General features: G+C 54.3%; 2 protein-coding genes across 25 annotated transcripts in view; one reads left to right on the top strand and one right to left on the bottom strand.

Annotated features, from left to right (window-relative positions):
• ANKRD11 (ankyrin repeat domain containing 11) overlaps window positions 1-9,469 on the top strand; it is a 218,310-nt gene extending 208,841 nt beyond the window's left edge. For all 24 annotated transcript variants that reach the window (XM_024233246.3, XM_024233240.3, XM_054534315.2 and 21 more), the window contains 4 exons: window positions 1,415-1,513; window positions 1,650-1,793; window positions 5,581-5,673; window positions 8,438-9,469. In XM_024233246.3, coding sequence (XP_024089014.2) covers window positions 1,415-1,513; window positions 1,650-1,793; window positions 5,581-5,673; window positions 8,438-8,623 — 522 coding nt within the window. In that variant the 3' untranslated portion in view covers window positions 8,624-9,469. The remainder of the gene's footprint in view (window positions 1-1,414; window positions 1,514-1,649; window positions 1,794-5,580; window positions 5,674-8,437) is intronic.
• A 3,390-nt stretch (window positions 9,470-12,859) lies between these two features.
• Window positions 12,860-17,086, bottom strand: part of ZNF778 (zinc finger protein 778) — a 67,251-nt gene continuing 63,024 nt past the window's right edge. Inside the window, exon 7 of the mRNA XM_054534336.2 lies at window positions 12,860-13,375. Within this exon, the coding sequence (XP_054390311.1) occupies window positions 13,106-13,375 (270 nt within the window). The 3' untranslated portion in view covers window positions 12,860-13,105. The remainder of the gene's footprint in view (window positions 13,376-17,086) is intronic.

The following is a 17,086-nucleotide window of genomic DNA, read 5'->3' as shown; positions in this document are numbered from 1 at the left end:
CATGCCCTGTCTCCTGGCTGGGAGCTTCTGGGCAGTGTCGGTCAGCAGTGTGGTCAGAGGCCCCAGGCCTGGCCTGCAATGATGGTTCTTAGGCAGGAGCCTATAGGCATGAGGCGGGGCCTTCTGCTCCTGGTGTCATAGGTGACGTGACCTGGAGGCCTGGTCAGGCCCGTCCACTGTGAGTTGAAGTCTCTCCCTCTGTGGTGTGTGTGTCTTGGAGAAGACGTGGAGACTGTGTGAGCCTGTTTCTCCCAGCCCATTGTCTATGCGCATCACTGTCCACGGCTCTCGTCTGCAGCAGTCACTCCTGTGCGCTGGGCCTGCCTCCTCCTCCTGTATTTGCTAACTGGAGCTCTGCTGTCAGGAGGAGCTGCCCCTTCGGCCTGCAGGTGCCCAGCGTCGCCAGCGTTGGTCTCGTGCCATGAGTCGCTCCAGCCTTGGTTGTCGGGAGCTCTTCCTGGTCTCCTTCTTGTGCGTCCACCTGTCCATCTGCCCCGTGCGCTGCTGTTTCTGACTGGCCCCTCGATGTTCCAGCTGGTCTTGGCCACCCCGCTCCGCCTTGCCATTACCGTGTGGGTCTACCTGTGGGGAATGGTGGCCCTGGCACGACTGCTGTGGCCCCCTGAGCACACGGCCATGCTTTCTGGGTCTGCTTTGGAAACCTGACTCCCTGTGGGCCCGAGGTCTCCACTGCACGGCGGGGCTCAGCCTGGCTCCCCGCTCCTGTGTGGCCCTTGTTTCTCCAAGAGTGTGAGGCCTTGTCCTGATGGTCTCTGCTGTCTTTACTTCCTCGTTCACTTCCAGCGTGCGTGTAGTTTCAGAATGGCCAACCCACCTCTGTGAGAACCCTTCCGCTGGTGGGAGTGCAGTGCCTGCGCTTCCGGCCCACAGCCCACAAGCCCCCTACGGGGACCTCGGCCAGCGCACGCTTCCCTTCCCCAAGCCACTGCAAGACCACCGGCTCGGCTGTCAGCCTTCATATTCCACTGTGCACGTTACACCCTGGTTGAAAGGCTGATCCGGGGTGCATGGGCCCTCCCTGTGAACATAGGAAGCTCAGCCTACCCCCAGCCCCCTCCTGCTATCTTGCTGTATCGCCTCTGCACAGTAGGGTGCTCATGCCTGTGTTTCAGGCCCTCCTTGGCACACGATGGCCCGCAGATACTGTCCCGCGCCTCTCCCTGCACTGCCTCCTCACTGCATGGTGCTGTGCGGGGGGGTGTCCGCTCTCCTGTGTCCAGCACGTAGGGGTTCCTAGAAGCTTCCTGGTGTGTCTGTGTTGCTGGGACTGGAGGAGGCCTCCAGGGCAGGCTCCTAGGAGTGGGGAGGCTGAGTCGGGACCCCCGTGAACTCCAGACTATCCTTCATGCAGTTCCACAGCCCCAGCTAACCCCCACTCACCTTTTGCCTGCAGATCGCACCCCCTCCCTCCCTGGCGGAGCCCCTGAAGGAGCTGTTCAGGCAGCAGGAGGCGGTCCGGGGAAAGCTGCGTCTACAGCACAGCATCGAGCGGGTAAGTGGGCTGGCACAGGCAGGGGGGCGGCACGTCCAGGGCTTTCACGGCGCAGGCCCCAGGGGCTGTCGTGTTGAGACAGCGGGGCCTGGAGTGTGGCTGTGTCCCAGCTCACTCCACTCCTCTCCTCCTCCAGGAGAAGCTGATCGTGTCCTGTGAGCAGGAGATTCTGCGGGTTCACTGCCGGGCGGCCAGGACCATCGCCAACCAGGCAGTGCCATTCAGCGCCTGCACGATGCTGCTGGACTCCGAAGTCTACAACATGCCCCTGGAGAGCCAGGTAGGGCCCATCTGCATGCCCGGCCCATGAGTCCAAGTGCCCGCACCCCGCCCCCTTCCTCTCCCCTTTATAGATTCTGCACTTTGACCAGGAGCTTCCCAGGTGCTCAGCGCCTTGCAGGGGCTACAGAGTCCTCTGCATGCCTCTAGCCTTGGGCAAGCCTCAGAAAGGAGCCAAGAAGGCTACAGCAGAGAGCAGACAGCTCCCCTCACGGGCAAGGCCCTTGGGCCACTGGGCTGGGCCTCAGCACCTCAGTCCGTCCGTAACACTTGTCCATGCAGTTGGAGCACCTGCCCCTACCTACCTCTCACGGGTGTCAGGGCTGGCATTATTTTCTGTTTAAACTGCTGGGCTCGACCTGCTGTTCTCAGGCCCCCCAGGGCTGCCACATCGAGGGCTTTCACAGCACAGGCCTCAGGGGCTGTCGTACGGGGACAGCAGGGACACTGGGTGGCTAAGGGGACACGCGCACCCAGGTGTGCTGCTCATCTGGGCCAGGGCGGGCCGGACTCAGGGTCCCAGAACTACAGTCACTGTCCTGCGCATCTGCTGTGGGGCTCCCGCCCGCCCCTGCAGATCCCGTGCCTTTGTCCTGCTCTGTCCACTGGGACATAGGATGTGAGCGGCCAGGGCCCCGTGGCTCTCCCCAAGGCAGCTCTTCCTGTCTGCCTTCAAGCAGCCCATGTGCCAGGGACTCCTGCCTCAGAAATCATCCTCCAGCCACCACTGACCTGTCCATGTGGGCCCCGTGGACCCCTGGCTCTCACATTGCCTCGCCTGCATCAGCCCCTCCCTCCTCCTCGGAGCCCACTGTGCTCAGGCTGTGGGCTCCCTGGGCCCCAGGCCCCACATCCTGGGCAGTGGGACGTGCCTGGAACACATTCCCGCCTCGGTGTCCAGACCTCGCACCAAGAGCCCTCAATACGTGCCCCCCGTTCTGAGCAGCGCACTAGGCTTTGCTGTGTGGTGACAGCCAGGGGCTCCCAGATGTTTAGTTGAAAACATCTCTTTGTGCATTAAAGAGCTTCCTTTCTTTGGGGATGTATTTTATCAATGTCCCTCATATACACAATGACAAATTTTATTTTATTTTTTTTTGTGACAGAGTCTCGCTCTGTTGCCAGGCTGGAGTGCAGTGGCACAATCTTGGCTCACTGCAACCTCTGGTTCCCGGGTTCAAGCGATTCTCCTGCCTCAGCCTCCTGAGTAGCTGGGATTACAGGCATGTGCTACTGTGCCCAGCTGATTTTTTGTATCTTTAGTAGAGACGGGGTGTCACCATGTCCAGGATGGTCTCGATCTCTTGACCTTATGATCCACCCACCTCAGCCTCCCAAAGTGCGGGAGTTACAGGTGTGAGCCACTGCACCCAGCCGACAGATTTTCTTTAAAGAAAACATGGGTTGGACCAAATGATGCTCTGGGGGCTGGATGCTGATAAGTTTGCATTCTCGCACCACAGTTGAGAGGCTGTGACGGACAGGCAGTCAGGACAGCTCTGTACAGAGCAAAAATGAGGAGGACCAGCTCGTGCCTCTAACACCTTCCAAGGAAGCATTACTTCCCCCTTTATTTCTCTAATGGGTGTCCATCCCCTCAAGCATTTAGCCCTTGAGTTACAAACAATCCAGTTAACACTCTTTTAAGTTATTTTAAAATATACAATGCAGTTACTATTGACTACAGTTACCCTGTTGTGCTATCAAATAGTAGGTCTTATCTATTCTTTTTTTTTTTTTTTTTTGGTACCCATTAACCATTTCTACCTCCCTGCCAGCCCCCCCCACAACCCTTCCCAGCCTCTGGTAACTGTCCTTCTACTCTGTGTCCATGAGCTCAATTGTTCTGATTTTTAGATCCCACAAGTGAGTGAGAACATGTGATGTTTGTCTTTCTATGCTTATTTCACTTAACATCATGACCTCCAGTTCCATCCATGTGTTTGTAAATGACAGGATCTCATTCTTTTTTGTGGCTGAATAGTACTCCGTTGTGTATGTAGCACATTTTCTTTATCCATTCATCTGTTGATGGACACAAGCCTTAGCTATAATAAACGGAGTTGCATTAAGTATGGGAGTGCGGACACCGTTTCAGTATACTGATTCCTTTCCTTTTTTTGATTCTGAGTCTTCCTCTGTCACCCAGGCTGGAGAGCAGTGGCACAGTCTCAGCTCACTGCAGCCACTGCCTCCGGGGTTCAAGTGATTCTCCTGCCTCAGCCTCCCGAGTAGCTGGGATTACAGGCGTGAGCCACCGTGCCTGGCCCCCGATTCCTTTCTTTTGGGTCTATACCCGGCAGTGGGATTGCTGGATCCTATGGTAGCTCAATTTTTAGTTTTTGAGGAACCGCCAAACTGTTCTCCATAGCGGCTGTATTAATTTACATTCCCACCAACGGGGTACGAGGGTTCCCTTTTCCTCACATCCTCGCGAGCATTTGTGATTGTCTGTCTTTTGGATTAAGGCCATTTTAACCGGGGTGAGATGATGTCTCATGGTAGTTTTGATTTGCATTTCTCTGATGAACCTTGATGTTGAGCTCCTTTTCAGATGCCTGTTGGCCATTTGTGTGTCTCCTTTGAGAAACGTCTATTCAGATCTTTTGCCCATTTTTTTGATGGGATTATTAGATTTTTTCGTATTGAGTTAATTGCATGCCTTATATGTTCTGGTTCTGAATCCATGTGAGATGAGCGGTTTGCAGGCATTTTCTCCCATTCTGTGGGTGTCTGTCTTTTCACATTGTTGACTGTGTCCTTTGCTGTGCAGAAGCTTTTTAGCTTGATGTGATCCCATTTTTGCTTTGGTTGCCTGTGCTTGGGGGTATTGCTTGAGAAATGTTTGCCCAGGCCAATGTCCTGGAGATTTTCCCCAGTGTTTTCTTGTAGTAGTTTCATCATTTGAGGTCTTGGATTCCAGACTTTGATCCATTTTGGTTGGATGTTTGTATGTGGCGAGAGCTAGGGTCTCGTTTCACTCTTCTGCGATGCTTAGCCAGTTTTCCCAGCACCGTTTACGGAAGAGACTGTCCTTTCCCTGTGATCGTTATTCTGTTCTTGGCACCTTTGTGGAAAGTGAGTTCCCTGCAGGTGTCGTTGGTGCTCCACATATTCTGAGAAACAAACGGCATCGTCAGCTTCACCATGAACCCGTTAAAAAGGGGAGGAGCCTGGACATCTTATCCGTGTCCACCCTCCAGGACACAGGACAGTGACATACCTAGAAAGTCTCTCCCAGGAGAAACCCCGTCTCTACTAAAAATACAAAATTAGCTGGGCGTGGTGGCTGCCTGTAATCCCAGCTACTCAGGAAGGCTGAAGCAGGAGAATCGCTTGAAGCAGGAGAATCGCTTGGCGGAGGTTGCGGTGAGCCAAGATCGGCGCCATTGCACTCCAGCCTGGGCAACAAGCAAAACTGTCTCTAAAAAAAAAAAAAAAAAAAAAAGTATCTCCCAGAAGTTGGCAGTGGGCTGAGCTCTGACTGTCCCATGGGGGCAGGGCTGGGGACCAGCTCAGAGGTGGGGCCTGCGGCCACCCAGTGCCCAGGAGACAAAGGCCCAGCCGCCTCCACGTGCATTTTAGGGAAGCTGTTCAGGGAGATGGGCAGGGTGGCGCCTGCCATGCCTTGAACGTGATTCAGTGTGTGGGCAGTGGAATGAGGCTCCCCCTTTGGTTTTTCCTTTGAGAAAGGTCACTGCAGCATCACTCAGGCCTCAGGCTGGCATGCCTTCCCGTAGCGGTCTCTGGGGCTCCTGATGAAACTTCGGTGTTTGGTTTCCACACAGGGTGACGAGAACAAGTCAGTGCGTGACCGTTTCAACGCCCGCCAGTTCATCTCCTGGCTCCAGGACGTGGATGACAAGTATGACCGCATGAAGGTCGGTGTTGCGCGTCCCCCTCAGCTCCGCCTGGGCACTCCAGGTGCCTCTGTGGCCAAGGGAGGCCGCTGCCCAGTTCTGTGATGGGTGGTGACAATTTCAGATTCTCTTAAGCCGGCTGATGCTTTCAGGGAGGTGAGGTCCTGTCCCTGCGTGTGGCCTCCTCAGTCTTCCCTTCCGTCCCGGTGTGCAGGGAGTGGCCCCTGTCGCCAGCTGAACAGGACCCGAGGCTTGATGGTCAGAACTCCTGGGACTGCCCTGTGAGCCCCCTCTAAGTTCCCAGCATTCACCCTCCACTGCTCTGGAAGTGCTGGCCCGGGTGGCGGGCAGGGGCGGGGCAGGTGCTGGGAAGGGCAGCACACCCCCATCCCGGTCGCTAGGGCTGCTCACTGGGACACCCTGGAGGATCCATCAGGAAGCAACGGAAAGCAGAAACTTGCCAAGTTATAGAACTTTAAAGTTAGCATCACCTTGTACGGTCACCAGCCAGGCCTGGGAGCAGGCGGCCCTGGCTACCTGCAGTATCAGGCTCAGCACCACCCAGGTCCCTGAACCAAGCACCCGTGTGTCATACTGCAGCTCTCAGAAAGGTGCTGATGTGGGCACAGATGAGAACCACCAGCCCTACCTGGTGGGAGCCGTGGGTATTTGGGGGGCGTGGCCCCTGGGGGCTTGTGCTGAGGAACTCAGGTCTGAGGTGTAACTGGGTGTGCATTTCTGGCCAGCCCTAAGATGATGGTGCAGGAAGTCACTCACACCACACCCTCCCCAGGCCACTACACCCTTCCTAACCAAAGCCATGAGAAAAAACTGAAAGCTTTATAAAGACACACGGAAGACTTTCCTATAAGAAGATAAATGTTTGATTACATTAAAATGGGACTTTGGGCTGGGTGCAGTGGCTCACACCTGTAATCCCAGCACTTTGGGAGGCCGAGGCGGGTGGATCACCTGAGGTCAGGAGTTTGAGGCCAGCCTGGCCAACATGGTGAAACCCCATCTCTACGAAAAATACAAAATTAGCTGGGTGTGGTGGCACATGCCTCTAATCCCAGCTACTTGGGAGGCTGAGGCAGGAGAATCGCTTGAACCCGGGAGGCAGAGATTGCAGTGAGCTGAGATCATGCCATTGCACTCCAGCCTGGGCAACAAGAGCGAAACTCTGTCTTTAAAAAAAAAAAATTGGGACTTTGTACAATATATTAAAAATGCCATATAGGTTTAACACCATCAGTGTAGAAAGAACCCTTACAAACTAATAAGAAAAATGGTACACAGAAAAATAATTTATATAAAGAGACAGTTCCACAAAGGAGATAAAATGACCAATCTTCATGAAAAGATACTGTATCAGAAGCACAAATTAAGCAAGATCTCATTTAAATGTAGTCTGCAGGGTTGGGGGGCAGTATCACTGCAGTGCTGCGAGAAGTGTCAACTAGTAGATTTTTATTAAGTAAACTGACAGTATCTATCAAATTTCAAAATTCTTTTACCACCTCACCTAGCTATTTCACTTTAGTCATTTAAAACTCAGGGATATGGCTGGGCGTGGTGGCTCACACCTGTAATCCCAGCACTTCGGGAGGCCGAGGTGGGCGGTTCATCTGAGGTCAGGAGTTCAAGACCAGCCTGGCCAACATGGTGAAACGTCATCTCTACTAAAAATACAAAAATTAGCTGGGCATGGTGGTGCGTGCCTGTAATTCCGGGAGACTAAGGCATGAGAATCATTTGAACCCCGGAGACAGAGGTTGCAGTAAGCCAAGATTGCCCCACTGCACTCCAGCCTGGGTGACAAAATTTAAAAAAAAACCTTAGGGATATGTATAAAAATATTCACTGGAACAAAACTGGAAACTCAGAGGCCCATCAGTAATTCAATGACTCACCGGAGTTTGGAACATCCAAAGGGTATTATATGACTCCATGTAACGATTTACACTGGTGATGTCTGAGCTGCCGAGTAAAAGCTATAAGGCCCATTGAAGATTGTGAATCCATCCTGAGCTTCAAAAACAATTTAGTGTATATATATATATATATGTATGTTGAGAAAAATTTAGAGACAGACATTACCACACTGCAGCTCGCCAACATCGCAAAACCCCATCTCTACAAAAATCAGCTAGGCGTGGTAGCACTTATAGTCCCAGCTACTCGAGAGATTGAGGAGGGAGGATCCCTTGAGCCCCAGAGGTCAAGGCTGCAGTGAGTGATGATAGCGCCACTGCACTCCAGCCTTGAGACCGTATCTTAAAAAAAGATTTTCTACACGGTTTCTTGTGACATACCAGTACTCCCTGGCCACGCTTCCATTTCTCCAGTAGTTCCCAAAATATGTGCTACCCCAGTCCAGTCCCCTTATGTGCACTTTTAAATGGCATAGTTTCTACTAGAAATACAAGTAAAACTACCACTGGCCATAAGTAACTGTAAAATGACAAAAGCAAAGCTGTTTGATTCTAATAAGCTGCCGTGGCTGCTGGAGGTGAGCCCCAGGCCGACCCAGAGCAGGGCAGGGCCCCCGGGCCAGGGTGGAGGTGGCACAGACAGCAGTCATGGGGACAGACATCTAGCACAGCTGGCACTACCGCCACGTGTAATAACTAGATGCCAGGAGCGGGTACAGCTGAGCCTGGCCCATACAGGGTAGGTTCACGGCCGTGGCACGCCCTTGGCCCTCCTGGCAGCTGAGGTCGGCAGAGTCTGGGGCTCTCCCTTCACTCCTCCTCCCCCCCTCTCTCTGCTGTGTGTCCCGCAGACTTGCCTCCTCATGCGGCAGCAGCACGAGGCCGCGGCCCTGAACGCCGTGCAGAGGATGGAGTGGCAGCTGAAGGTGCAGGAACTGGACCCCGCCGGGCACAAGTCCCTGTGCGTGAACGAGGTGCCCTCCTTCTATGTGCCCATGGTTGACGTCAACGACGACTTTGTATTGTTGCCGGCGTGACACCGCGGGACGGCCGCAGGACGCAGGCGAGGGCCGCACGGCTGCCCAGGGCTGCTGCTAAGCCCCAGGGGCGGAGGAGGGAGCGCCATGTCCGCCCGGGCGGGGAGAGACCCCGAGAGAGACTGCGCTCGGCCACAGCGTCTCCATCTCTTCCAGACTGGTCCAGACGTCGGGGAGGTGAAACACGTCTCTTCTACCAGCTGCCGCGGCGGGGGCAAAGCCCCCAGAGCCTCACCGGCCCCGGCGGGATGAGGAGACCACGCCGGGCGCGCACATATGGCAGCTTCTGTTTGAAAACGGTGACCTTCGGGCCCTTTTCTCCAGCAACTGCAGAGGCATTTCAGGAGTTGGAGAACGGAGTACATTTTTAAAATTTTTTGTTCCATTCTGATCAACTAAAGAAAATTAAGGTGTCCACCTCTCACAAACAGTGACCTCCAGGTCGGAGGGGCAGGAGCCCCATCCCAGCCGTGGCTCTATTGCTACAGAGCTGCGACGGCCTCAGACTGGGCTTCAGACCTGGTGCGGAGCCAGGCGGAGGGACACAGAGCCAGGACTCCCAGCCGTATTTTAATGGAGTCAAATCCGCGTGGTTTGTATCTTCTTTCCTTTAATCTTGGGCATTTTGTTTCTCTTTCTGAGAACGTAACTTGAAACACTACAGAGCCAATAATCATATAAAAAGTGTATCCGTAAACGCTGTACAGTTTTATATACATTCACAATGTACTTTTGCTGCCTTCTAGATAATTTATTTTGCAACACATTACTGCACAGTTGTAAATAACTTATGTACTGTAACATCACTTTCAGTTATGTGTAAAGAAATAAATAAATTAATTAAAATGCTCTTTGTACAGTGCGTCCCTCTCAGGAGAGGGGCTGTGTGTGGGCCTGAGACAGTGTCACCCCTCTCGACGACTTTCTTACTCCCAGGACAGACCTGGTGGCTCACGCCTGTAATCCCAGCACTGTGGGAGGCCGAGGCGGGAGTCTGAGACCAGCCTGCCCAACATGGCAAAATCCCATCTCTACTAAAAATACCAAAAATTAGCTGGGTGTGGTGGCGCGCACCTGTAGTCCCAGCTACTCCAGAGGCTGAGGCAGGAGAACCGTTTGAACCCAGGAGGTGGAGGCTGCTGTGAGCTGAGATCGCGCCACCTTACTCCACAGCAGACTCTGTCTGAAAAAAAGAAAACCTTTTTCCTACCAAATTGTTAGCTTTTAATTTTGAAACAAATTATATGTCCCCCTCCTCCTCTGCCTTTGCACAGACCGGGAATGCTGTGGAATTACTGCCTCCTGTAGGTGAAGGCAGCTCCTCGGGGACAGGACCCTGTTCCTCACCGCCGAACGCAGGTGCTTGTCCTGCACTTGGGGTGGGCGGGCTCAGGGGAGCCTTTATCTTGCTGAGGCCGTGCAGGAAAGTAGAAGGGGCTAGCCCTGGGCCGGCCGGCCGGCCCCCAGGGCCTGTGAGAAGCCGGAGAGAAACAGGAGCATCACTCCCCACAGATCTGAGCACTGCAGCCGTGGACAGACCCCGTGGCCAGCTGCACACGCCCCTGAGAAGCTGGCTGGCTTGTGCCCACTGTTCCCTGGCAGCTGCAGCTGGCAAGGAGGGTCCCCGCTTTGAGAGCCCCATCCTGGCTGGAAGGCAGCTCAGGGAAACATGGAGATGTGAGGCCTCTGCGCAGAGGGTGCTGCGCTCTGCTGGGTCTTGGCACAGAGGATGCCTGCCAGGGCCCTCCAGCCAGTGTGGCTCCAGGAGACTGTTGGCCCCGGCGTGACAGGAGGGTGAGTTGATGGAGGCGCCTCACCCTTTTCCTTCTGAGCTGTCTGTCCCCTGTACCTGGGGGCTGGGGAAGGAGTGGCAGCTACAGAAACAACCCCCACAGAAGAGCAGAGACTGCCCGTGCATCAGAATCAACAGGGTCCTGGTCACTGGGTCCCCTGCAGAGGAGCCTGACCTGGGAGGGTCCCTGAGCCCTGCCAGGCTGAGCCAGTGGCGGGGGCAGTGCCTTCATTCCCCTAAAGGCCGCTGTGAGCTCCCTCGCCGGCCGGGCCCCTGCGTGGGGTTGGGGGTAGGCGTGGGGCCATGCCCCCTCCTGTCTTCGATCTGTGCACAAAGCTTTTGTGGATTCCCTCCTGTTCCCTTCAGGGCTCAGCCTGGGCAAAGGCAGGGTGGTCCACTTCATTTATGGGCTTGGGGTGGGGGTGTGGAGAAGCCAGAAGGTTCCAGTATGTTTTTCTGGGTTCAGATTAGCTGTGGTTTGTTTTGGGGGGTTTTTTGGGTTTTTTTGTTTGTTTTTGAGATGGAGTCTTGCTCTGACCCCCAGGCTGGATGGAGTACCATGGCGCAATCTCGGCTCACTGCAGCCTCCACTTCCTGGGTTCAATTCTCCTGCCTCAGCCTCCCGAGTAGCTGGGACTACCGGCGCCCGCCACCACACCTGGCTAGGTTTTGTATTTTCAGTAGAGACGGGGTTTCACCATCTTGGCCAGGCTTTTTGTTTTCTCCACACCCCCCTCAATCCCAGAACTTTGGTCACAGTAAAACCTCCTTTAAGCTTTAAAAGAAAAACCTGAGTCAGCCTGTGTCACAGAGCACGCTGCGGTTCCAGCCCACAGCGGTGACGACGTCCTGGCCACCATGCTGTGCCTCCCTGTCTCGGGTGCCCACGAGGGGTGTCAGGTGAGAGCAGCTCCCTTCCAGCCCCCACCTTGGTCTGCTGGAGTCTCGGCTCCCGTGCACCTGCCGGAGATGCCGCACGTGCGACTCCCATACAGCCTCCTGCCATAGGGAATGAGAGACAGCCTGCCGTCCCTCAGAGAGAAGATTTGTGAATAAACACTGAGAAACGTCGGAGTACCCAGAACTGCAGGAGCCTGTGTGCCAGCCTGGAGACCCTGCTGCCCGGGGCCACCCATGTGGGCATCAGACCACTCTTGGGAGTCTCTGACTGGAGCTGGAGGAAGATGGCGTAACCCCACTCAGTCACCTACATCCGTGGACCCCAGTGCTACCCAGCTCCTGCCTGGGAAACCCGGGCTCTGGAGCAGGCTGGCTCTGACATGAGAGGGTCCACGACCTGTAACTCAAGCCTTCCTGATCCCCTCCCTTCCGGAGGCTCTCAGGACTGCCATTAGCAAAAAAAAAAAAAAATCCCAAAGCACAGAGCAGGTGAGTGCTCGGACCCCAGGCGCTTCAGGGAAGCCAGCACGCCTCCCTGGCACAAGGTCCCCTCAGGGAAGCCAAGTCCCCCTCTCAGGAAGCCAATGCCCCTCCCCGGCCCAGGGTCCCCCTCTCAGGGAAGCCGGCGCCCCTCCCCGACACAGGGTCCCCCTCTTAGGGAAGCCGGCACCCGTCTCTGGCACAGGGTTCCCCTCTCAGGGAAGCCGACACCTTGCCAAAGGCTAGGGCCCCAGTCTTCAACAGAAAAAGGAAAGAAATATGGGGGCTTTTTCTGCTGCAGAAGAGAAGCTGGTGGCTTTTGTAAAACCTGGAAGGAGGTGAGAGGTTTTCACAGAAAGCCCGTGAGCCGTCAGCGCCCCACACAGAGAGCACCTGCTCTGCCCAGGAGACCGTGCAGCGTCTGGCAAGACAGGTCTCCATCCAGGGGTTGCCATTTCCAAGCGGCAGCTGGGCCTGGGCCTGGGCCTGGCAGGAGGGGAAGGGTCCCAGCAGGTGGAGCTGCACACAACCTCCACCCACCTCCCTCCACACCAGGGAGCTGCTTTCCTCCTTCCTTTTGGGGGACAGCGAAGACAGTCTCACAGGAGAGTAGAAGGAACTGGGCCCAGCTTGGATTTGTTGGAAAGCAGAATGAAATACTGAAGCTAGAGAGACGGACCCACAGGCAGTGAGAAGGCAGCCGTGGCATCAGCAAGAGCTCAGCCGTGGCATCAGCAAGAGCTCAGGGACGAGGTGCGAGTTGTACACTAGAGCTGGGGGAGTGCGGTGGTATAAACCCCAACAGCCCCATTACTGGGCACAGAACATCACTCACATCTGACATTACCTGTGATAGATAAACTGGAAACATGGCTCACACCTGTGGTCCCAGCTGCTGGGGAGGCTGCAGCAGGAGGGTCACTTGAGTCCAGGAGCTCGAGGCCGTAGTGCACCGTGAGTGAGCCTGCGAACAGCCATTGCCCTCCCACCTGGGTAGCTCAGCAAGACCCTGTCTCTAAAACCAAAAATCAGGCTGAGTGTAGTATTTCACACCTATAATCACAACAGGAAGCCAAGGCAGCAGGATGCTTGAGCCCAGGAGTTCATGTCCAGCCTGGACAACATAATGAGACCCCATCTCAACAACAACAACAACAAAGAACAGGCCTGGTGGAGTGCGTCTGTGGTCCCAGGTACTCGGGAGGCTGAGGCTGCCGTGAGCTGTGATGGTGCCCCGGCACTCCAGCCTGGGGGACAGAGCAAGACTCTGTCTTCAAAAAAAAAAAAAGATACCGGCCAGGCGCGGTGGCTCACACCTGTAATCCCAGCACTTTGGGAGGCCGAGGCAGGTGGATCACGAGGTCAGAGGTCAGGAGTTCAAGACCAGCCTGGCCAACATGGAGAAACCCCATCTCTACTAAAAATACAAAATTAGCTGGGTGTGGTGGTGCATGTCTGTAATGCCAGCTACTCAGGAGGCTGAGGCAGGAGAATCGCTTGGACCCGGGAGGCGGGGAGGGAGGTTGCGGTGAGCCGAGATCATGCCATTGGACTCCAGGCTGGGCCAGAAGAGCGAAACTCTGTCTCCAAAAAGAAAGAAAAAGGAAAGGTAGCAAGTTAAAATCGCAGCAGCCAGAGCCATTTACCCTGCAGTCAGGACCCCCACAATTAAGAAAAGGGGAAATAAATGACAATTTAAAGCAGCTATGTAGAGACTGATCACGTCCCAGGTCAGAGCCTCTGAGGAGGGGTGAGTTGATGTGACAGAAATGACTCAGGACTCCAGGGTAGCGAGTCCCTCTGAAAATCCCTCCTCGAGAAAAGCAATGACAACACTAGGGAAAAAATTGTCAAAATTAACTTTTTCAGAACTCTGGAAATTATTAACTAAGGCTTGTAATAATTTAATGAATGTTTATTTAAGAAAAACAGCTGAAGCTTGGCATGGTGGCTCATGCCTGTAATCCCAGCACTTTGGGAGGCCGAGGCAGGTGGATTACCTGAGGTCAGGAGTTCAAGACCAGCCTGGCCAACATGGTAAAACCCCGTCTCTACTACAAATACAAAAAGTAGCTGGGCATGATGGCACACGCCTGTAATCCCAACTACTTGGGAGGTTGAGGCAGGAGAATTGCTTGAACCTGGGAGGCAGAGGTTGCAGTGAGCCAAGATTGCACCAGTACACTCCAGCCTGGGTGACAGAGCAAGACTCTGTCTCCAAAAAGAAAAAGTAAAAAGAAAAACAGCTGAATCTTGGTACAGAGAGCTTTGTGTCATTTTAACTTGCCATGTTTCATTCTCCTTACACCAACTCCCTGGTGCTTTGAAAACTAGCAGCCCAGAGAGGCAGGCTCAGTGTGAGCCCCCAAAAGTCCCACCCCAGAGAGAGCTGTTGCCACCTTGATGGGGACAGGAGGAAGAGAAATTCTAGGCAGACAGGGGCAGGTCCCTGGTGAAGCCCCACCCTCAAGCTGAAGAGCCTGCGACCACAGCCCACCTTGAGAACTCCATCCCTGCTTTCCTGCCCTCATGTTGCCTGTTCCTAAACCACCGTGGTCCTGCCCTGCCCGCCGCCACCCTGTGTCGATAAAGACCCCAGACTCAGCCGACAGAGAGAAGCAGCAGCTGGACGTTAAGTGACAGCTTGACAGTGTGACTTCAGAGAAGAATCCAGCTGCAGACACAGATGTGGCCAGACTTCAGAGGAAGATTACCTTCCCGCCCCATCCCCTTTCCAGCTCCCCTTCCTGCTGAATAAAATCCCCCACATTTACCATCCTTCCATTCGTTTGCACAACCTCATTTTTCCTGGATGCCAGACGAGAGCTCTGGAGCCACAGGTGGATACAAAAGGCAGTCACACTGGCCCGCTGCCTCTCACTGGCAACCTCATGCAAAAAGGCAGAGGGCCCACTGAGCTGTTAACACTTCAGCTGTCTGTGGACGGCAGAGCTAAAGGAGCCCCGTAACACGCCCTCTGGGGCTTTGGGGGGCACAGGCACCCCGGCCCTGGATGCTGCATGGGGCCTACAGAGAGTTCACTGCTGCCGGCACCCAAAAGCACTTGCTCCAGCTCCTGCACCCACTCACCCTCCTGCAAGGGGTGGAGCACAGAGGGTCCAAGTGAGTGGAGTTTGAACCCACCAGTGCCTAAACAGCCGGCCAGTTCCGCGCTCCTGCACTCCAGTCCCGCCTCATTGGCCCACACACTCCCTTCGCGAGGGGTTGAGGGCAGCAGGCTGAGTAAACCAGGCACCCTGTCATGAGTCCGGTGAAATAGCCTGCTTCAATCTGACCTCTGGCAGCTCCCTAGAAAAGCATTCGTAGGCCTGTGATATCTGGCCTGCCCTGCAGTTCACTCAGTGAGAAAAGCCCCCTTCCCACAGCATTTGTCAGGAACAATCAGTGGCACTGTTTAACCACACAGCTGTCCAAGGCACTACCCACTGGGGCGACCGGCTCCTGCCCAGAAAGGAAGATGTGAGGAACGAGGCCCCTGTGGGGACCCGGGCAGCACTGACATTTTCCTGGGGACACGGAAAGCCGTGGGCACGTGTGGGTCTGTACGCACGGCCAGGAAGGGACAGAACATTCTCTGATCTTTCCTTGGCTGATTGAGGCCTTGTGCAAACAGTGAAAGCTACAGCAGAGCTGGAAATTGCTGGAGTACGGAAGAGCCTCCCAGCCAGGGACAAAAGACTCACTGAATCGAGGCATTTAAGGAAACTGTACAGTACAGAGCGTTCATTGGTCACACAGCAAAGGGAGTAGAGAATTAGTCCAGAAAAGTCACTAAACACACAGAAGCAGCAACCAAACCACAAAGTGACAAAACCTGGGGGATAAGAACAAGTTATCTCATCATGTTGCTTTAAATGTCTACTTTTCAGCAAAAAATGCAGAGAAACAGAGTATCACCCATAAATGGGGGGAAAGCAATCAATAGATACCACCCTTGGGGAAGCCCAGATGCTGAACTTACTAAAGACTTCTTTTCCTTTTTTTTGAGACGGAGTCTCGCTCTGTTGCCCAGGCTGGAGTGCAATGGCACGATCTCGGCTCACCACAACCTCCACCTCCCGGGTTCAGGCGATTCTCCTGCCTCAGCCTACAGGCACGTACCACCATGCCTGACTAATTTTTGTATTTTTAGTAGAGACATGGTTTCACTATGTTGGCCAGGCTGGTCTCGAACTCCTGACCTAGAGTGATCCACCCACCTCAGCCTCCCAAAGTGCTGGGATTACAGGTGTGAACCACTGTGCCTGGCCTTTTTTGCTTTTTTTTTTTTTTTTTTTTGAGACAGAGTCTCACTCTGCCGCCCGGGCTGAAGTGCAGTGGCGCTATCTCAGCTCACTGCAACCTCTGCCTCCCGGGTTCGAGCAATTCTTCTGCCTCAGCCTCCCGAGTAGCTGGGATTACAAGTGCCCATCATCAGGCCTGGCTAATTTTGTTTGTATTTTTAGTAGAGACGGGGTTTCACCATGTTGGCCAGACTGGTCTCAAACTCCTGACCTCAGGTGATCCACCTGCCTCGGCCTCCCAGAGTGCTGGGATTACAGGCGGGAGCCACCGTGCCTGGCCCTTTTTTCCTTTTAATAAGGTCTTGCTCTGTCACCCAGGCTGGAGTGCAGTGACATGAACACAGCTCATTGAGGCCACGACCTCCCAGTATCAAGCAGTCCCCTCCAACCTCAGTCTCCTGAGTAGCTGGGACGACAGGCACGCATCACCACACCTGGTTTTTTTTCTTTTTCTTTTCTTTTTTTTTTTTTGAGACGGAATCTCGCTCTGTCACCCAGGCTGGAGTGCAGTGGCGCAATCTCGGTTCACTGCAAGTTCCGCCTCCCGGGTTCACGCCATTCTCCTGCCTCAGCCTCCTGAGTAGCTGGGACTACAGGCGCCCACCACCATGCCCGGCTAATTTCTTTTTTAAGTAGAGACAGGGTTTCACCGTGTTATCCAGGATGGTCTCGATCTCCTGACTTCGTGATCCGCCCGCCTCAGCCTCCCAGTGTTGGGATTACAGACGTGAGCCACCGTGCCCAGCCAACTTTTTTATTTTTTGTAGAGATGAGGCCTCACTATGTTGCCCAGACTGGTCTTGAACTCCTGGGCTCAAGTGATCCGCCCACCTGCGCCTCCCAAAGAGCTGGGATTACAGGAGTGATCCACCACACTCAGCTTAAATAGAGACTTAAAGTCAGCTGTTACAAATTATGTTCAAAGCACTAAAGGAAATTATGTTTAAAGAACTAAAATGGTAGTATGAAAATTGTCATTGTCTCACC

This window comes from Pongo abelii, chromosome 18, assembly GCF_028885655.2.
Source record: "Pongo abelii isolate AG06213 chromosome 18, NHGRI_mPonAbe1-v2.0_pri, whole genome shotgun sequence".
Classification (NCBI taxonomy): Eukaryota; Metazoa; Chordata; class Mammalia; order Primates; family Hominidae; genus Pongo; species Pongo abelii.
This window is presented reverse-complemented; position numbering and strand designations above follow the sequence as displayed.